The 21,486-nt window shown below is 49.1% G+C and overlaps 2 protein-coding genes across 7 annotated transcripts in view; both read right to left on the bottom strand.

The window, feature by feature from the left end:
* RAB7B (RAB7B, member RAS oncogene family) overlaps positions 1 to 12,900 on the bottom strand; it is a 26,565-nt gene extending 13,665 nt beyond the window's left edge. The window contains exons 1-4 of one of the 5 annotated variants that reach the window (XM_077772082.1): positions 12,809 to 12,900; positions 2,070 to 2,138; positions 1,209 to 1,335; positions 291 to 506 (exon numbers count right to left, since the gene is read on the bottom strand). In XM_077772082.1, coding sequence (XP_077628208.1) covers positions 291 to 506; positions 1,209 to 1,335; positions 2,070 to 2,122 — 396 coding nt within the window. In that variant the 5' untranslated portion in view covers positions 2,123 to 2,138; positions 12,809 to 12,900. Of the gene's footprint in view, positions 1 to 290; positions 507 to 1,208; positions 1,336 to 2,069; positions 2,139 to 2,379; positions 2,438 to 6,062; positions 6,272 to 9,803; positions 9,962 to 12,808 lie in introns of those variants that run through there. The other 4 variants (XM_077772080.1, XM_077772083.1, XM_077772085.1 and 1 more) reach the window with 4 other exon arrangements.
* A 5,224-nt stretch (positions 12,901 to 18,124) lies between these two features.
* Positions 18,125 to 21,486, bottom strand: part of CTSE (cathepsin E) — a 12,282-nt gene continuing 8,920 nt past the window's right edge. The window contains exons 7-9 of one of the 2 annotated variants that reach the window (XM_077772077.1): positions 21,317 to 21,458; positions 21,118 to 21,216; positions 18,125 to 18,881 (exon numbers count right to left, since the gene is read on the bottom strand). In XM_077772077.1, coding sequence (XP_077628203.1) covers positions 18,717 to 18,881; positions 21,118 to 21,216; positions 21,317 to 21,458 — 406 coding nt within the window. In that variant the 3' untranslated portion in view covers positions 18,125 to 18,716. The remainder of the gene's footprint in view (positions 18,882 to 21,117; positions 21,217 to 21,316; positions 21,459 to 21,486) is intronic. The other variant, XM_077772078.1, reaches the window with a different exon arrangement.

The following is a 21,486-nucleotide window of genomic DNA, read 5'->3' as shown; positions in this document are numbered from 1 at the left end:
TCCCCCCCCCCACCCCCCCACCGCCCAGGAAGCCTTTTCTCTATTCTAAGTTTGAGTAGATGCCTTTTCCCTGTGGTCGCCAAATATCCAAGTTATATTTCTATCATTTTGTTTACCATAATGTATGATAAGCATCTTTTAAAGTGTCTGTATTCACTACTGGACTGCAACGTGCTTAAAGTAAGGACTGTGTCTGATTCAGCCCTGTATGTGTGGGACCTACTACAGTGCGTGGCATAGAGTAGGTACTCATGTAATGTTTGGCGAATGAAGGAAAGTATGAACGGTACCTGCCGGTCTGCGAGATCAATCTTGTTTCCCAGCACCACCATGGGGTAGGATGGCTCCATTGGAATAGTTTTGGCCAGGACATCACCTCGCCAGGTATCCAGGGCTTCAAAGGACTCTAGGTCAGTGACATCGAAAGCCAGGATGCAGCCATCAGAGCCTTTGTAGAATGTGGACACCATGGAGCGAAACCGCTCCTGTCCACCCGTGTCCCAGATCTGGAAGGGAAGAGCAGCCGCCCCATAGGGCTGTGATGAGTACCTAGAGGTAGGTCTAACTGAGTCCCATGATGTCAAAGTTTCCTTTTCTGGGTAGGAAGCAGATAGTCCTGGCACAGGGGCTCATGGTTCTTTCACGCACAGGATCTCAGGCCTGTCTTTTGCACTGTCATTTAGCATCCCAAGAGCACTTTCACACCTGAGCTCTCACTTTCCTCTTGGGCCATCAGGACAGGCACAGTTATTCTCATCTGATAGATTTGGACCCTGGGAGTGACTTGCTCAAGGTCACTTACCAAGTTTTCCAATGAACCTGAGACTAAAAGTGGGGCCTCCTAACTTCTAGATTAGTTCTTTCCTACACCCCCACACCCCAGATCAGGGATCAGCATTTTTTTCCTTTAAAGGACCACATAGTAAATATTTTAGGCCTTGTAGACCTTATTGTCTGTTGCAACTAAGCTCTGCCTTTGCAGTGCAAAAACAGTCATAGACCATAAGTAAACAAATGGGCATGGCTGTGTTCTAATAAAACTTTATTTACAAAAACAGGTGGTGGACCACATGTGGGCCATGAATTGAAGTTTGCTTATCTCTGCTCTAGACCACTGTAGCTCCTGGTGCACACTGCTGTGTGAGTGGCTTCTAGGGAATTGGGATGATTTCAGGTACACACACTGAGGGAGAGACAGAGCAGCTCACCTGTAGCTTCAAAGTCGTGTCGTCCAGTATGATAATCTTGGAGAGGATGCTGGCCCCCAGTGTGGTCTGGTAGTCCTCGTAAAATGTCTTGTGCACATACTGGTGGAGGAGGGAGGTCTTTCCTACACTGAAGAAAAAACCCCAGACACACGTCAACAACAACAACAACAACAACAACACACACACACACACACATCCATACTGTTCTCAGAATCTTGTCATACCCCTTTCGCTGCCATCTCTCTGAGATTCTGAATTTCTAATCTTTGTCATCAAAGGACCATAGGGAGAGCAAGGGAGTAGGGAATGGACTCTAGAAGTAGGGACCAGTCCAGGGAGGCCTTGTGGCTCAGTTGGTTAAGCGTCTGATTTTGGCTCAGGTTATGATCTCATGGTTTGTGGGTTCAAGCCCCACGTCAGGCTCTCTGCTGACAGCTCGGAGCCTGGAGCCTGCTTCAGATTCTGTGGCTCCCTCTGTCTCTGCCTTTTCATCACTCGTGCTCTGTCTCTCTCTCAAAAATAAATAAACATTAGAAGTAGGGGACAGTCCAAATGAGTAGAGAAGATTGCAGAGAGCTGAGTGTCCCACAGGTCAGGTCTTTCCTGTACTTGACCGGGGTGGGAGGACGGATGACTGCTAAGTGGCTTCTCTAAGTCACCCACTGAGTTCCTGTGGAGTTATGTCAGATCTGGGACCGGAACCAGGTAGTCTGGCTCCCAGCCTTTTTGCCCATCTCTTCTCCTTGGTGCTACTCTGAGTCAGAGAGACTCATGACCAGTGGAAAACACTCAGGAGGTCTCATTGCCCTTGGGCAGGGGGCTGCTTCCCAATCCCCACACCCTGAGCTGATCTTGGCTTACCCCAGGGCTCCGATGATGATGAGCTTCAGGTCCACCTTCTTCCGAGGATTCATGGAGGGGCTTCAGAGCCTGTAGGGAAACAGAAGTCATCTGCATGCTAGCTAGAGTCCATGTGGCCATTGTCCCCGAGGCTGGCCTCTACTTTCCCTTCCTTGATGCGTAGATCACTGCTCTGGGCCCAGGACTCAGGTGGGGTTGTTCTCCAAAAGAAATAGGTGATCAGCAATCCTTACACACTCCCTCAACTTCCCCTGGGGGCCTCCCCAAGGCTGGAAGTGTGGTGGCCCCACAGGACAGGCGCATCTCTCACCCTTCAGCATTACCAACCCTGTTCTTGGAGGCGGCTGGAGCGCCAAGAAGCCAGGACGGGGTTGAACAGAGGCCTCGAGGACAGTTAAACCAGCAGCCAGGGATGGAGGGCAGTGCGGGAAGAGGAGATGGGGGCAGGACAAGGGGCCCATTGTCAGGACAGCCCGAGAGGCTTTGGATGGGAGAGCGCCCCTCCCCCAGCCCGAGGTGTTGCTGCAATCACAGAATCAAAAGGCTCTTCTTTAATGCAGCTGGTGGGGGTATAATTGGTACATGTTTCTGGAAAGCTACTTGGCAGCAAGTATTGAAAGCCTTAAAAATGTCCCTGCCTTCCACTTCTAGGAATTTGTCCTAGGGAAATCATCTGCAATTTGGGCAAAGATTCTTGTTCAAGAATGTTCTTCACAGTATTATTTATAAACATCCAATAACAAAGAAGTGGTTAAATAAATCATGGCATACAATGAACTGTTAACATGGAGTTTTTGAGACTATTACACTAATGTGGGTAAATGCTTATGCCATAGGGTCTAAAAAAAGACAGAAGACACTAAACTGTATATATAATACCACCCCAAATATAAAGACGAGTTCCTACTTGCATAGAAAAAGGCCTAGAAAGAAATATACAACAAATTTAAGTGGTTAATTCTGGGTGGTAGGAAAATTACACAATTTAACATTTGTTCTCTGTGCTTTTTAGTATGTTCCATTTTTTCGTAACCATCATGTTAAACAGGCATTGTTCCTATAAAAAACAATGTGTTTCTTTCCTATACGAAAGAAACATGAGTATGTGCATCTGTGCATTTTACATATACATGTACACATTTATTATTTAAACTTTTTTTTTGATGTTTATTCACTTCTGAGAGAGAGAGAATGAGCAGGGGAGGAGTAGAAAGAGGGAGACACAGAATCTGAAGGAGGCTCCAGGCTCTAAGCTGTCAGCACAGAGCCCGATGCTGGGCTCAAACTCATGAACCATGAGATCCTGACCTGAACTGAAGTTGAACGCTTAAGAGATTGAGCCACCCAGGTGCCCCATATTATTCTTTTTTTTTTTATTAAAAAATTTTTTTAATGTTTTTTAAATTTATTTCTGAGAGAGAGAGAGAGAGAGAGAGAGCGTGAGCAGGGGAGGGTCAGAGAGAGAGGGAGACACAGAATCTGAAACAGGCTCCAGGCTCTGAGCTAGCTTTCAGCACAGAGCTCGATGCGGGGCTTAAACCCATGAACCGTGAGATCATGACCTGAGCCAAAGTCAGACACTTAACCGACTGAGCCACCCAGGTGCCCCGATTATTCTTATTTTTAACAAGCTAAGGCAAAACTGCTGCAGAGGACTGTGCTTAACTGGCTCTTTGGATCCACCCTTATGTGTACACCTATGTGTATACAATTCCCAACTCCTGAGGGCTCCTGACTTGGACACAGCAGGTAGCATACTGAGCAAACCTCAGTCTGACTCTGCCTAGCCCAAAAGGGTCAGCTTGAGTTTCCTTAGGGACCTAGAAAAAGCTCAAAACCAGATATTCTAAGGCCTTGGTTCTAATTCTGTCACTTTATCACTGTGTGACGTTGGGCCACTTACTTCCCCTCTCTGAGTCTTGGTTTTCTAATTAAGAATAAGCAAGTTGGGCCTCAAAGACTCAATGTCCCTTCCGGTTGAAAAATACTCTGTCAACTGGAGCTGTAACACACTGGCCACAAGGACTTGCCCAGGGCTGCCTAGCCCCCAGGGACGTTGGGCTGTTAGTGCCCCTCTGCGAGCCATGTTGTGGCTCCAGGGTGATTTGAGGCTCTGCTCAGAGCTGCTTGTCCCAAGAGCCAGTGTTGGTGTGGCCGAGCCTTCTGCTGTAGCCCAGGAGGACTGGACTGGCATGGTGGGCAACAGGTCTTCTTGGTCGTCCATGACCGTCCTTCAAAAAATACTGACATGGCTACTGCCTTGCAAAGCCCTGCACTAGACACTGGGAGGACCCGGAGACGGAGGGACTAGGAAACCACACTAGGGAGTCATCATGGGAGAAGGCACAGGGCTGAGTGACTACGCCAGGGAGAAAGTGTAAAGCATCCCAACGGAGGCACGGAAAAAGCACTGGGGGAATTCAGGAGTGGGGAAGAGAAGCCAGCAATCCATCTGGGCCCTGAAGAAATGAGACAGGTGGCTAGGGGAGGGTGTGTGTGTGTGTGATATTTCAGAGGGAGGGGATGAAGGAATCAAAACCCTGAGAACTGGTGGATGATTTGGAAAGGTGAGGCCAAGGCCATGGAGATAGGAAAGCAGGGAGAAGAAGTAAGATTTAAGATGGGTCATGGAGGTCAGACCAACGACTCATTCATTAAGCAACCATTCTCTATGCTCCAGACAGGCAGAGGAAGATAATTCAAAGTATTAGCCAGGGCTGACATTTTGTCATGGGTGTCCCTGCCCACAAAGAAACCAGCCAAGGGAGAAGTGGCTCAGAAGCTTGTGAAAGGTATGTGTCTCTAAGCATCAGTTACTGCTCAGAAGGGGAGTGGGAGCCACGGGGTGAGCTCTGGTACAAGAGTCCAACTTAGCTTCAAAAGCCAACTCAGTGCCTTAGAAAGGGAGGCAGGACCAAACAGAGGCAGGGACGAGTGGGGAAGGAACTAGCACTGGCAGAACACTTGCAGGGGCTGCTCCGTGTCCTCTGAGGGCTTAGGGAACCCTCCCAGTAGCCCTATGAGATGAGTACTTGAGACTCAGAAGCCAAATCATTCATATCTCACCCAAGGCCATACAGGCAGTACATGGATGAGGCAGCGTGTGCACCAAAGGTCACAGAAGGCTCCTCTGTGCCATGTTGCCTGTTGACCTCTTGAGTCTGAACCCATAGGATCTGCGGTGCTGGGCTCCGGCTTGGCGAGCCCTGAAAAAACCCTAGCAGACTTGGAGGAGATGGAGAGAAAGGCAGCCCAAGTAACAAGAGGTACAAACGGGAGCGGAGGGAACCGGTCTGTGGAACAAGAGCTGTTGTGTGAGGATTGGCCACCAGGGTCAAGGCCTGGCAAGCTCAGTTGGAGGGGAACATGCTCACACAGTGGGCACAAGCCGCCATGATGGAGTCGTACTTATGCTCACTCTATAATCTAATATGTTTTCTGCCTGGCACTGCATAGAGGACTTTGTGATTATGCAAACAAAAATATGCATATCATTGTGAGGTTAAATGAATGAATACATTATTATAGTACATTTAATACAAATAAACATTATTATAATATATTTACTGGCCGAAATTAAAGGCTCAAGAGATGTTAGCTCTTTTGGGGTCACTTGGGTGGCTCAGTCATTTGGACATCCGACTTTGGCTCAGGTCATGGTCTTGCAGTTCTTGAGTTTGAGTCCCATATTGAGCTCACTGCTGTAAGCACAGAATCGGCTTCAAATCCTCTGTCCCCTTCTCTCTGCCCCTCCCCAACTCGCGCTCTCTCAAAAACAAATAAAACATTAAAAAAAGAAACGTTATCTCTTTTACGACTATTATTAGCACAAAAACAAGCCTGCTGGACTGACACTGTAGGTCTCTATTTTCCCACTGAAGAACCAGGCGTCTAGGGGCGTTAAACAGTTTCTCTCTGAAAACAGTTTAAAAGTGGTAGAACCTGGATTAGGAGCTGGGATTGGAATCCAGGCCTAATCCCACACCCTCTTACCTGCTTGTTCTACTGTCTCTTCCATAAAACTAGGATGGAGCTCACACACCTGCCATTTGGTGCCCTTGTCAGAGAGGCTTGGGGGCTGGGTGGCCTGGGCTTGACGTGGGACAGCGCAGCCAAGGTGCTTATGAAGGGGATGTAGGGGTGAGGGCAGGGGACGTAGAGGGTGTGTGCATATCACAGAAGATCAATACCCACTGCCCGGGAAGCTCTCTGCAGATAATCAAGATAATATACAATGTAAAAGTAGGCAAGGAATATGAATAAGTAACCAATAAGTCTTATGAATGAAAACTCATAAAATTTAAAAATACCATTTTTTCTTTACCTGCCAGAGAGTGGCAAAAATTAAAAAGACTGATGGTGAAATTTAGTGTTGGCAAATGTATAGGGAAAGCACTATTGTATATTGTTAATAGGCTATGAATTGCATAGCCTTTTTAGAAGGGAAAGTTGACAGCAGCAAAATTTAACATGCACATACCACAGATTGTAATGTTAGGTGCTATCCTGCAGAACGCACCTCTGCTCTGTACATACCTTTGTACAAAGAGGATTGTTGGAGAACATTATTTATTATTTTTAGAAATGTAGCCTTTAAAAATTTTTAAACGTTTTTATTTATTTCTGAGAGAGAGAGAAAATGTGTGTGTGTGAGCAGGGGAGGGTCAGAAAGAGGAAGACACAGAATGTGAAACAGGCTCCAGGCTCTGAGCTGTCAGCACAGAGCCTGATGCAGGGCTTGAACTTGTGAACCATGAGATCATGATCTGAGCCAAAGCTGGACGCTTAATCACCTGAGCCACGCAGGCACCCTTAACGTTTCTTTAAAAAGAGCACTTGGGTGGATGGCAGCCCAAAGTCATCTGAGTGTGACTTCCTGACAAATCACTTTTGTGTCCGGGGCAGGAGACGGAGGTCATCTCGTATCAGGGACTGATCATGACTTTTGGAGTCAGCATTATTCTACCTCCATACATTTGTGACCTTGGGTGAGGTGCTTGATCTTGGTGAGTCTGTTCCCTCTTGGGTAAAGGGGACATCACTCATGGCTGTGGCTTCTGCAGGGTGGCATGTGTCACTTCTTACAGCACAATAGGCTTCCCTAATGGGGGAAGACCCAGATAAATGGTTACTAATTGTATGGGGGTGGGGTAGAGATCTGATTTGCAGCACCTGCAACTTTCCGTGGGGTGGATATTCACACCAAGGCTGATCCCAAGCTTAGATCAGTGTGGAGCCTATGCCAGCACACCGCAGGAGGGACCTCAAGATCATCTTCTCCAACCCCCACCCAGCACCAGAGCCACATTCATGGAAAGATCAGCCAGATCTGCTCCCATAAAGCCTCTTACCTCCACTAGGGGTGGATTTCTTCTGGGGCCACAGAGAACAGGCAATATTCCTCTGCCACATGCCAGCCCTTCTGAGGCTTAATGTCTTCTCCTCGGGTTTCTCTTGAATCTTTCTTATCCAGATCCTTGTGACTCACCTTGGCCTTGCCTCTGAGCTCCCTTTACCCCACTACCACCCCGGTCCCCTTCTCCTGGATGTGCCCTTCAAGCACGCTGCCGCTGCAGTTCCCCTACCCCATTCTCAGAAGGGAAAGGATTTGCTGAGGCTGCTACTTAAAATAGCCTGGTCCTCGGGTCCCAGGGTAACTAGCAGCAACAAGGGCGTGACCAGAACTGTGTCACTGGCGAGGGAGGGCAGCCTGGCAGGAGACACTGGCTGGATTCACCAAGGAGGCCCGTGTAGGTTTCAGACGGTGGCTGCAGTCCCTTCCCATGTCCTCTGGGCTCTGACCTTGGCTGGACTTAGGCCATAGCTCTCCTTCTAAGCTTCCTGTCGCCCACTCAGCTACCTCAGATGCTTCAACCCAGGGCATCATCTTAGAGGCCAGGCTGAATCATTGCCCTCTACTGTTAAATAACAGTGAGAAGCAGGCTTGGAACACGGGGCCCTGCCTCAGCCAGCCCAGGTCCACCCAGACCAGACTCTGCAGGCGATTCAGTCCCCACTGCATGTGACTAACTCCTCTCCCCTTGGTGCCTGGCACTCCTTCGAAGCCTGGAGCCCTGGTCCTGCCCACCTGCCAAAGCTGCAGTGTAGGTCAGTCCCTGGGAGCAAGAAAGTCTGCGTTGATGCCCCCTGGCATGCACATGTGCTCATGCACACACACACACACACACACGTGTGTACACACACACGTGCACATGCACACACACGTGTGCGCATGCACACACCGCCCTAGGGCTTGGGGGCCAGTCTTACACGAACTCTTGGACTTGCTCTGCTCTCACCATCCTACTTCCCTTCTCTCCCTCCCGCACTGGCCCCAACCAGGACCCACGTACGGTCTTCTGTCTCGCTGGTGAGGTGAGGTGAAGTGTAAGCTCTGCTGACAAGGGAGAAGGATGAGGGAGGCCAGTGAGCAGGGGCGGATGCGGATTCTGAGGCAGGCAGTCTCCCCACTTCGCTCCTGTTACCCCACTTTCAGTGCCTCTCCTCCCTGCTACCACGTCTTAGAAAACGACAAATGCATCCACCTCAAAAACAATGGGATTTACAGTCGTGGGAATAGTTTGTCTTTGAAATAAAGTATCTATGGAGCACGGAGCTTTATTGCCCTGTGAGAAGCCTCACGACTCTGCCTCACCCTCCTCAATCCCAGAGGCTTGAAACCTGCTCCCCTCCAGGCCGTGTGTTCAAAGCTCTGGTTTCAGGAGGCTCAGTGCTCGTGTTCTTTATGTTCTTTGGAAGTATTAGTCCTGTCTCCCCACATAGACTATCAGTGCCCAGAGGTCACGGAACTGCCTCCCACCTCTCCATCCCTCCATAAAGCCTGACCCATGCTGGGAATATTGAATCTTCAATAAGCAGTCATTCATTCATCCCCCTCTATCCATCCACCTATCCGTTCATCCACCTGTCTATCCATCCACGTACCCATCCATCCATCCGTCTGTCTGTCCATCCATCCAGCACGTGTACTATATGCCTACTATGCGCCCACGCTCTGTAGGTCTGAGGATACAGACAACTTACTATTTCCATGGGACTTTGTGGTGGGGCATCGATCGACAAGCTCGAAGAAGTTATTTTTATAAATGCACACTGCCTGGCAATTCTAGGGCCCACTGCAGTGTACAAAATGCCATCATAATCCAGTGGATTCCTGAGTCAAGAGCAACTAGCTAAGTGGCAAGCTGAGACTAGAACCCAGATCTGTCCAACTCCGCTGACTGGCCTGCCTGGCCCTGCCCAGCTGCGCCAGGAGACACAATTATGATTAAGACAAAAGGACACTTTCCTACTCTCGGAGTTCCTCCTTCCCCAGTGAGACCCTTTGGCCAACGGGTTCCACCCAAGGACGTGCCCTGTCGGCATGGCAAGGCGACCTTGGGTGCTAGCTGGCCCTCCTCTGCTGAGCCAGCAGCGGTGTGGTCCGGCTGAGACTGATGGCCCGTGCAGAGCCCGGAGCCTGGGCCCCAGCTCCCCCGGCTGGGCTGGGAGGGGAAGTCCCTTCTGCCTGGCTCGCTGCCTTGTCCTAGGAGTTTCTCTGGTGGGCGGTGGGAGGGTGGGGGGGTTTCGGGTTGGATCTAAACCCCACAGCTGCCAGATTCTAAGCCTCACCCCTGCATTCCTTGCTTCCATTCCCCACCGCCCTCCCCGAACCCAAATGTCTCTAGGGCTTGCTGGGACAGAAGAACTGAGAAAAACTTCCAAGGCACTTACAGCTGTGGCTGCTTAGCATCCGGCCTCCACGGGGCAGGAGGGAGCTCTCTCTCAGTCTGGGGGTCTCCTCTTACAGCAAAGGTGTCAGCCGGTTCAGAGAAAAAAGGCTCTGAAGCAGCAGAGCTTGTTGAGGCCAAGCTACTTCCTTCTGTTTTCCTCCTCTCCTTCTCATGCACAGACTTGGGAAAGTTGCAAAAGAGGCAGGGCAGGGTGAGCTCAGCTGTGTGGGTGGAGGGGGTGGGGTGGAAAGGGAAGCGTGGCTTGGAGCTCACTCGGTTAGGCATCCCCATGAGAACTGGGTTCACTGGGAAGCTGTTCCCGGGGAGAATGGGGAATGAAGGCTCAAGGCATGGAAGTGCATGTGTCAGAGGCTGCAAGGCGACATGCAGGTTTGGGGGCACCATGCAAAGCCTCTGGCTGGTTTTAGGGACTTCTGCCTGGGCCCCTGGAGGCCACCCAGTGAAGGGAACCTTTTGTTTGCTGAAGCATTAGACTCACGTGTGCATTAGGTTTGGTCCCACTACCAGGCTGGTTATGGGCTTCATGCATTGTTCTGACCCTAATACTGTACACACACTGCATCATGGTGCATTGCCGCCGCCACCACACACACACACACACACACACACACACACACACACACACACAAAACCAGTCTTGTGAGATGAGAGGCAAGTCCCGGCATCTCCCTGATCTCTTGGATGAAAGCGTGTGGCTCGGTCTGAAGTTCTTAAGAGACTTCAGTGATTTTTGGTATTGTCAACAGGAGGCTAAGTTTCCTAGTCCTTCAAGGTGCCCGGATCCCATGCCCTGACTTAACAATGGTTGGCAGATAAAAGGGGAATAAAGTGAGATTTTTTTTTTCTTTTTTGAAAATAAAGTGAGTTCAGATGAACTCAAATGAAATGGGCTACCAGATTCCAAGGGCTCCCCTTAAGTCTTGGAATACGTTCGATTTAGCCCTCCACCCCCACATTCCATCTGAGATGGGCCTTTTCCTCCTTGGTGGACCACTTGCTTAACGGTCCTCACAGTCAGTGAGTGCTTCCTTGTGCTTGAGTCTCTGGTGCTGCCTCATTGCTACTGTCTATGTCTGTCTGGTCAGTGGGACTGTACATCCCTTAAAGGCAGACTGAGTAACCTTGAACCCCACCCTCGGCCACACACAGTGCCAGGTACAGGCATCGGGAAGGAGGGGTCAGTGAAACAAAAGCTCCAGTTGAAGCTCCCTCCCCGCTCTGGTCAGCACACATGCCTGGAGGGGGCACGATGGTGTCTGTGAAGTGTGCCCTTGACCAGGATGCACTAAGCTGGGCCTGTTTTCCCANCCCCCCCCCCCCCCCCCCCCCCAGATAATCACTGGTTTAGGATGCCGATTTGTTTTTCAATTGTTGCCCTTTAGAATCTGATCCCCTCCCATATTCTTCTACTTTTCTGAGACTAGGTTTTATTTTATTTATTTTTTTAGTGTTCATTTATTTATTTTGAGAGAGAGAGAGAGAGAGAGAGAGAGAATCCCAAGCAGGCTCTGTGCTGTCAGTGAGATCATGAGATCATGACCTGAGCTGAAATCAAGAGTTAGATGCTTAACTGACTGAGCCACTCAGGTGCCCCTGAGACCAGGTTTTAAATGAGCGTGTGTGTGTGTGTGTGTGTGTGTGTATGTGTGTGTGTATGAGAGGGAGAGAGAGAGAGAGGAGAGAGAGAAAGAGGGAGAGGGAAGGAGAGGGAGGGAGAGGGAGACAAAGAGGGAGAGGGAGAGAGAGGGAAGGAGGGAGGGAGAGGGAGAGAGAGAGAGAGAAAGAGAGGGAGAGAGAATGAATGAGGACAAAGCCCTGTGGAGCTATGGAGGCTAACCTGAGCCCCCTGCAGAGACCATGTAGAAGTCACCAGCCAGGGGTCTGGTGCTGTGGGCACCCTTGGGGAAGGGAAGTGAAGTGAACTACCCTTGCCTAGTCCTTACAGCCTCTGAACACAGGGCTGAGACTTACAGGTTTAGGGGATATTTGCAGAACCAGCCTTAAAACCTTTGAAAGCCACCTTCAGGCTTTAGTTCCTATTTCCTCTGTCCAAATGGGTTAAAGGCCAGCAACTTCTCTTCTCTTCCTCTGACACATGCTTTGGTGGAAAATGGCAGCCAGCCTCTCCCTTGCGGAGGAGGCCATGACTCTGCATTCATCGAACTTCCTTCCTTCTTTCCCTCTTGCCTGCATTCGTCCAATAATCTGAGCATGTCCCACCCTTTGGGGGACACAATACATCACTTGCATTGATCAGTGAAATAAGACAGGGTGCAAATAATGATGGAAGAAATGCAGCTACAGGGCTGTGGGGATTTCGGAGATTTGGAGGAGGAAAAGGAGGGACTGGAAAGGAGGGATTTGAATTGGGGCCTGAAGGATGTGCAGGAGACAAACGTGAGGATTGTGATAAGCGGAGGAGGGGGTCAAGTTCAATAGGAGAAGCAGTCTGGGGGCGGGGCTGACCCTAGATGAGGGAGAAGGTGCTGACTCCCTGCTGGGCAGGAGAGTGAACCAAAGAGGCTCCAAGACCGGGGGCTGACCACCCACAGGGCTGAGATTTCAATCTGGTTTTTCATGGCACTGTGTCTACTATCTCTTCACTACAAACTCTACCAGTCTTGTTCACGCTTCTGTCCCCAGGCCGCAGCAGGAGTGGCCGGCACATGCTTGATGCTCGGCCCTGAGCCCCATCACTCCACCCAGCCCCAGCCCCTCATCCTGAGCAATCCTGGTGATGGCTCATGCTGTTTTCCTGGCCTCAAATCCAAGAGCGCTACCACCAGGGGTCAGGGTGCCTGCAAGCAGGGCATCAACGGAGACGCCAGCACTGGGGCTGGTGGATTCTCAGAGACCCTGGCCCCCAGCAGCCTCCTGGAGAGTTCAGGAACACACATGGGAAGTGCAGGGACTCACTGTCCATGGGCAAGACTCCGACCGACAGAGACAGGAGAAAGAAGAACCCGGCAGATAATTCCCACTTACCTGCTGCCCACCACCTCGTCATGGGGCCACTCTGAGCCGTCCCCGGCACACACAGGGCCTTGCTGGAGATGTCCTGGGGAGCCCAGCAGCGGCTGTGCTGGCTGCAAGCCTGTAGTCAGCTTGAAAAGTCACCTCCTTGTATTTATTTCCCTTCTCTCTCTTTCTCACTTCCCTTTTCTCTCTCTTGCTTCCTTTGAACCGAACTTCCCAACAACATGTGAAAAATAAGCTTCAGGCTCAGGAATTTTTTTAAAGTTCCCCCTTAGGGAAGGGAATGTGGGCCAAGATAGGGCTCCATAATTATTAGCTGGGTGCAGGGATGCTTTGTAGGGCTGCAGCTCCGGGTGGACAGTGCAGGGGGAGAAACAAAGGTAGAAAGAAGTGTTAATTGAAAGAGGCTGGAGATTTGCAAACTGTCTACCCGAAGGGGTTGACATGGGGTTGTCTCCATGGCATGCAGAGGCTCCTCACCTCCTGGGTAAGGGGATGGAGAGAGGAGAGAGGAGGCTGAGGCAGAACTTGAAACAGGCTCACATTTAAGAAGCAGGAGGAAGAAGAAGATCCTAGGCAGAGGCCTGGCGATGCAGAGGCGGCTTATGTTCATGGAAGCCCCATAACACGTCCAGGCCACTGCTACGAGGCGTTTCCAGCCCCTGCAGATAGGTGTCGCCATGGAGTTCAGTTTAGCCAATGGATAGAATGGTGAACCAGATAGTTCCAGCCCTCTTTGAGCTCAAGTTGAATAGATGAAGAGGAAATGTCTGCTGGTAACTTGGCCTCTTTCAGATCTGGCATGTTGAGGCCACTTGCAGAAAATGCCACTCTCCCTGTCTGGGGACAGAAAGAATGACCCCGTGGGGTGCTTGGGTGGCTCAGTTGGTTAAACGTCTGACTTGAGCTCAGGTCATGATCTCTCTCATGAGCCCACTTCGGGCTCTGTGCTGACAGCTCAGAGCCTGGAGCCTGCTTTGGATTCTGTGTCTCCTTCTCTCTCTGCCCCTCCCCCACTCACTCTGTCTCTCTCTTTCTCTTTCAAAAAAATAAATAAAGATAAAAAAGAAAAAGAAAGAATGACCCCACGGTCCTATGGGCTGTGGGAACCCCATGTTCTTGAATCGTGCCATCTCTTCACCTGGACTCTTCATGTGAGATAAACGTTGATTTAAGACACTGCGATTTGGGTGCTTATCTGTTACAGTAGTTGGTGTTACATCATAACCTGGCCCAGTGGTGAAAAAGCAAGAGGCGACTGTTGAAGCTGAGGAGGGGAAGCATGTCAGGGTCCTGAGGCCTGGACCTGTGTGTCTTTTACACCCCCGAGGCCTGTGGTCCTGGAGTGAGCTCTCACGTGTCCTTACCCTCACTGTCCTCCTGAGCACGCGTTCTTCTGGATGAGTGCCCCAGCCAAGGTTGCAGAACCACGCTCTTGAACTTCACTTAGAGAAGGGATCAGCCATCTCCGCCGAGGCCTCCGGCTCCCACGGCAGGGAGATGCGTGTGCCAGGTGCACGTGTCCTCAGCTGAGAAAACAGAAGCAGGAGGAAGAGATGAACAACCAGACATCAGGGAGCGCAGACGGGGGGTAGTTTTGAGGACTTGGCCGCCTTGAGGACCCAGGCCACGGGGGCTATCTCTCTGTGAGCCCGCCATGCTCCCAACGGCCATCTTCCCTGTGGGGCCCACTCAACACAGATTCCCAGGAAGGACAATCTGATGGGTGTGACTGAGGCCTGTGCACTCCCCCTGAATGTCGGTGGTAACGACAGGAACTTAGAAGCAGCGGATGAGGGGCCGGAGACGGGGACTCCGCTTTCGCTACTACTTTTGGCAAAACGTTTCATTATTCTGTACTCCAATTTCCCCATTTAGAAAACAGGGTAATAAAACGTGCTCTGTCTCATTTACAGATTATTCATGAGGAGGGAAAACATGAGAAGAAGGGGAAGGAAGACAAAATACCAAAAGCTCCTGGAAGGGCTTTTAGAAGCCCCAAATCAAATGTAAGAGCAGTCAGTTAGTGAAACATCTGTTACAGGTTGAATTGTGCTCCTCCCAAATATGCGGAAGTCCTAACGTCCAGTCCCTCGGAATGACCGTACTTGGAAATGCGGGTGTGGGGGATGCAGTTGGTTCCATTGAGGTGAGCGCACAGTGGAGCAGGTAGACCCTTATGCAGTACACCTGGAGCCCTTAGAGAGCACACAGAGACAGAGGCAGGAAGAATGCCAGGGGGCCACGGGACAGAGACTGAAGTGTCCCCGCTACAAGACAAGGAAACCCACAGATAGCCAGCCATCACCTGAAGCGAGAAAGAGATAAGAAAGCTTCCCCCCTACAGGCTTCAGACGGAGATGGGCCATGTGGATGCCTCCGTCTTGGATTTCTAGCTTCCAGAACTGTGAGACAATAAATGTCTGTGTTTTAAGCCCCCAGTTTGTGGTACTTGCTTATGGCAGCCCCAGGCAACTGGACACACACCCTTTAACAATTCCCAGGCACGGCGAAGCTTGGCCAGAGTCCTTGGCCCGTCGCTGAGAGGTTTGTGGCCTAGTATCAGACATGGGGCATGGGATGAGGACCTGAGTGTCAGGGTTGACACCACTGATGTGAAGACCACAAAGAGCACAGGTCAGTTCTGGAAAATCCCCTGCAGCTAACGGGGTTACGTAGGTGCATGGCCAGCAGAGCTCGATCCACACGGACTGAAAGTGTCACTTCTGCCTTGAGAGACAGAACTGTCTCTCTGAGACAGCTCTGCGTGCTCAGAGCAGAACTAGCTTACGCAGTCTCCGGACTGTTCTCCCTTCCCGCAGGCACGGATTATGCACCACACTCATACGCCAGGCATCCAGCACTTGGGCTCCTGGACCCACACGGACCCGGCTGGCACAGGCACACGCAATACTTTGGCGAGGCCCACTGCACATAGATCAGCCTTAAGGAGAAAGCCTGCGGGAATGCCATCTGCCACTCGGTCCTCACATGGCTCTTGGGTGCTTTGTTTTAGAGGAGAAGTCATAAAGCCTTTTTACTCTAGGCCCTTCTACCCTGCATGAGATTTTCCTCTGCTGAATGTGGGGTCTGGTTCCTGTGTGATGAGCACAGGCACAGGAGCTAAACTGTTTCCGCATGAGCATTATGCCATTGGATCCTCACCAGGAACCTGTGAGATAGTTACTGTTACCGTGTCCATTTTACAGATGAAGAAACTGGGGTGCAGAGGTCCCACAACTGGAGTTAAGAATCAAGTCCAGGCCTGTGTGACTCTAAGCCTCTAAGCCATGTGATGTTAACTGCTCTATTATCCTGCTTTGATAGTTTATTTGGATCAGGCTGTTCTGAATTAATTTTGATAATTAAGGAAAGAAAGAAGGAGAAAGAGAGAGAGAGAGAGAGAGGAAGGGAGGGAAAAAAAGAGAAACAAAACCAAAAAAGTATGTGTGTGTGTGTCTGTGTGTGTGTCTGTGTGTGTGTCTGTGTGTGTAGCTGTGATCCACTTTGACCTCATACTTACAGGGGAAGGAAGGAGAGCTAACATTAGGAGCTAAGTGCTTCTCTACAGGTGAGCTCATGGACTCTTCCCCACAGCACTGTGAGGTGGGCATCTCAGAGATACAAAGTAACCGGCCAAGGTCACCAAACTGATCCAGGGCAGGGCACAAATGTGAATCTAGATTATCTGACTGTAAGCCTGGTGTGTTTTCCATGGCCTCTGTGCCAAAAGTGACAGCCGGACTCTGTCCCACTTATGTTGAGGATCTTAGAGTGCCTCACTCAGTGCCTGGCACAAAATAAATATTTATGGGATTGGATTGAATTAAACCCAAAGGAACCTAATGTCCATTAAGAGAGGATTTGATCATTAAGTGGACACCATGCAGATGTTGCAGGGAAAGAGCTGACTGTACCAACTAGAATCTGTTACAGGAGCAGTTTAGAGACAAGTATATTTAGAGTGATTCCTTTTTTGCAGGAAAAAAAACCCTTCCCTCTGGCTATCTCTGTTGTAAATACAAAGGAAAAGTCTGCATAAAACAGCCACAAATAAAAAGTAATAGTTATCTTTGAGGGGAAGGGTCACGAAGGACTTTCCTATTTTTATAACAAAGAAAACCTCGAAGATACTTGCATTTTGAAAAAAAAAAAAAAGAACAAAAGGAAGGAAAAGAAAGACATGTTGTTGGTGATGACAGTAGATCGCATTGGAACAGGGATGCACCCAGGATTCACCAAGTCCGCTCCCTCAGCGTGGGCCCTGGGGAAAATGGAAAGGGTTCATGCAGAGAGTCCCTCCCCCACATCCTCTCCTCGTACTCAGAAATATTATCTTTTACAACAAGCTTATGAGCACATGACCAGGGACCAGGACTCCTTGGGAAAATGGGCCTGGAACATTTGCTTTGTATTGGGGTCAAGTGAAAAGTTCACAGAAACTAACTTGAAGGGGCACCTGCTGGCCAAAGGTGGCATGCGTGGAATATTAAAAACAAAACTGCAATAAGTTGACACCCATTCATTATTATGAAAGCAAATAAACAAAGGAAAAAAGCCAAGTAAGCTTGCCTTTCCTGTATGAGCTGTACCTAATGGTTGATGAAAGTTTTTTTAATTTGTTTTGTTTTGTTTTTTATTTATTTATTTTTAAAAATGTTTTATTTATTTCTAGGAGAGAGAGAGAGAGAGAGAGAGAGACAGCGTGAGCAGGGGAGGGTCAGAGAGAGAGGGAGTCACAGACTGAAACAGGCTCCAGGCTCTGAGCTGGCTGTCAGCACAGAGCCCGACGCGGGGCTCGAACCCGCGAACCGCGAGGTCATGACCTGAGCGAAAGTCTGACGCTTAACCGACTAAGCCACCCAGGCGCCCCTGTTTTGTTTTTTAAATAGAAGAATTCTAACTAACAAACACAGGAGGAAAAATAAAATTAAAAAAAAAAAATCTCTGTTTTGCCGCACTGATGATAGCGTGGACCCAGGCAATGATAATCAGTGGTCGCTGAAGCCATTAGGTGAAACCCTGAAGGAAACTAGTCGTGGACAGATGAGGCCGACAGCCCCACAGCCAACTCATCCATCCTCACACTGTGAATAGAGAGGCCCCAGGCATTATCTGCCTCCTGACAGGCGGCAAGGGGATGTACCCAGCACCATCCATGAAATACTCTTGCCACAAAACCAGGCCTGCAGAACAAACTACCATTTTACAGGAAAGATGGGCTCAGAGAACCACGTTGCAGGACTCTTCTGGATTCCAACCCTCAAAATTCAGAACGTGGTCAACTCTACACATGAAAAGAGACAGAGACGCAGTTCAAATAAATGCAGTTTGTAAACTTTATTTGCATCTCGATACAAACAAATCAACTGAGAAAATGACCCAACATTTCCTAGGCAATGAAGAACATTTGAACACTGATTGCGTACGTAAGAACAGTAGAAGGATTTATGATAAATCTTTGATGTGATGATTTATGATGTGATGGTAAGAATTTGTTTCAGAATAATGCAGGTGTGTGGGCCGGAGAGAGGAGAAGACGTGCTGTAGAAAAAACAGGCCTGGCTACGTGCTGGTGGGTTATGAAAGGTGGCCGGGGTCCACAGGGATTTATTTCACTATAATCTCTGCTTGGGTACATGTTTGGAGATTTCCAAAAGAAAATGTTAGCAAAAAGCAGTAAAAAGTATGGGCATACGACTTAATTCTTCCATCATGATGGTAGTAGAGGAGGTGTGTATGTGGGTGTGCGTGAAATGCATGAAGCATGTGACACACATGCTGAGTGGGTGTGTATGTTCTTGTGCTCCATTTGGTCCTAATTCAAGTAGCAACTCTGGAATAATTGCATCTTACCGAAAATGACTTTTTCTAAGGGGCGTCAGGCAGGCAGGCAGACACATGGACAAGGCACTGCTTAGGGGACTGCGGGGGCCAGCCCCACACGGTTATTCCCACGATCAAAGACTGAATAAAACTGTCTAATGAAGACATCACCCAGGATCCAGAGGGGCCCAGCTGGAGGCTGGATGTCAAGACCTTGAAAGCCACTGCTGCAAAACTCCATTCCATCCACCAAGTCCTGGGGGGTGGAAAGAAGATATAAGTGACATGTAGGGAGAAAGGGAAGTAGTGCTGTCTGGAGGCCATACTGTGTGGTAGTGGTGGAGGCTGGCCTGGGACCATTCCTTCATCCCTTGGCTGGTTGGTTCCTCTTCCCGCTTCATGCACCTCTACTTGTTTGCTCAGCAAGGTGCTTGCATTGTTTCATAGTTCTATTTTTAACTTTTTGAAGAAGTTCCGTACTATTTTCCAGAGTGGCTGTACCAATTTGCATTCCTACCAACAATGCGGAAGGGCTCCCCTTTCTCCACCATCCTCGCCAACACCATTATTTCTTGTGTTGTTAATTTAGCCATTCTGACAGGCATGAGGTGTTATCTCATTGTGTTTTGATTTGTATTTCCCTGATGATCAGTGACGTTGAGCATCTTTTCAGGTGTCTGTTGGCCATTTGGATGTCTTTGGAGAAATGTCTATTCATGTCTTCTGCCCATTTTTAAATTGTTTTTAGTTTGTTTTTTGGGTGTTGAGTTTTAGAAGTTCTTTATATATTTTGGATATTAACCCTTTATCAGATAGGTCATTTGCAAATATCTGCCCCCTTACAATGGGTTGCCTTTCAGTTTTTTTTATTGTTTCCTTCACTGCAGAAGCAGTGAATTGATGAATTCCCAACAGTTTATTTTTGCTTTTCTTTCCCTGGCCTTGGGAGACATACCTAGAAATAAGTTGCTAAGGCCGATGTCAACGAGTTTACTGCCTGTGTTCTCTAGAATTTTTATGCAACTACGCTGCCAAGTATTTATCCAAAGGACATAAAAACACTAATTCAGAGGGATAGATGCACCCCAATGTCTATAGCAGCATTATATACAATGGCCAAATTCTGGAAATAGCCCAAGTGTCCATTGAATGATGAATGGATAAAGAAAATGTGGTGTATGTGCACAATGGAATATTACTCAGCCATAAAAAGAATGAAATCTTCCCATTTGCAATGATGTGGATGGAAGCAGAGAGTATTTATGCTGAGTGAAATAAGTCAGTCAGAGAAAGAGAAATACCATATGATTTCACTCATATGTGAAATTTAAGAAACATAACAACTGATCAATGGGGATGAAAAAGAGAGAGAGAGAGGCAAACCAAGAAACAGACTCTTGGGAGTCTATAGGGAACAAACTGATGGTTACCAGAAGGGAGGTGGGTAGGGAGATGAGAGAAATAGGTGATGGAGATTAAGGATGGCACTTGTGAAGAGCCCAGGGTGTTGTATGGAGGTGTTGGATACTATACTTCATACCTAAAACTAATATTACGCTGTATGTTAACTAACTGGAATTTATTTTTTTAAGTTTTTTAAAAATTTATTTTGAGAGAGAGACTAGGGGGTGGGGAGAGGCAGAGAGGGAGAGAGAGAATCCCAAGCAGTCTCCGCACTGTTAGCGCAGAGCCTGATGCAGGGCTCGTGCTCACAACTGTGAGATCATGACCTGAGCTNTTCCACCCGCATTGTCTGTTTGGTGGCTTGGGAAAGCAGTTAATAGAGATCAAGATGTGGGGGTAGGGAAGTCCCCAAAGTCCTCTAAACCTTAGCACCTCCATTCTGATGCAGTCACCCTGGTGCTGTGGGTGACTCTTGGGCAAAGTTAGTGTGTTGAGTGTCACCAAAGAACTCTATACGATATTGGGCCACTGGTGGTGTGAAGCAATTATCGATTTCCCCCAGGAATTCCCTTTCTACCTTACCCTGCTGACTTAGGAATCTCCTGCAGCGAAAGACACTTTCTTGTTTGAGAAGAATGTTAATCTGAACGTTAGAAGATACAACCTCATTCTGTGTCCCCTCTCCACGCAGCTCAAATCTTGAGCCACATAACCTTTCGAGTCTCAATATTCTCATCCATAGAATGGGATAATAACATCCAGTCTTATTGGATATTTGAGGGGTTTAAACGTTGTCAGTTGAAAAGTCCTACGTGACAAAGTCTGAAAACGTTACTACACGGCTTGTGCAAGGCTTGCTGCTGCTTCTCAGCGGGACAGGACAGGAGAGAGAACCAGCCAGTGGCCTTTCCACCACAGACAGCTTCATCCTTTCTAGACAGGGCACTGCTGCTTCAGTGTAGGGGAAGATGGGAAAGGGGCTCTGGGCAAATGCAGCCCCGGTGCAGGCTACCGAAAAGAGGAAGTGGCAGGCTCCTGGTGGGGAAGGGATGGCCCTGAGACTTGCAGAATAAGGAAACGGCCCTTACCAGCAGGGTGTAGGCAGTTGGCTGGAGGGTGTAGGAGACTCCGTTGATGGTGAAGGTGACATCCGGCATGACATTGAGGTTGGCGCACTCCACGGCATACTAAAACACAGAACGGAGGATCCATTTAGAGGCCTCCCACCTCCCAACAGAGGGCCTCACTCCCTGCTCCTGCCTCCTCCCAACCCCGGCAGGCACTGACTTCTCCATCTACCGGCTCTGCCCCGATGGCCTTCTGCAGCTGCTTGATCTCATCCGAGGGGCCCGTGATGAGGGAAGTCCCTGTGTCCACAATGGCCTGGCAGCCCTCAGAGCAGAACATCACTGCACCTCCCACCTGGATTCTGAGGGCAAGGAAAATGTCGTGAGCCA

The sequence above is a fragment of the Crocuta crocuta genome, unplaced genomic scaffold (assembly GCF_008692635.1).
Source record: "Crocuta crocuta isolate KB4526 unplaced genomic scaffold, BGI_CrCroc_1.0 scaffold318, whole genome shotgun sequence".
In the NCBI taxonomy this organism is placed as follows: Eukaryota; Metazoa; Chordata; class Mammalia; order Carnivora; family Hyaenidae; genus Crocuta; species Crocuta crocuta.
This window is presented reverse-complemented; position numbering and strand designations above follow the sequence as displayed.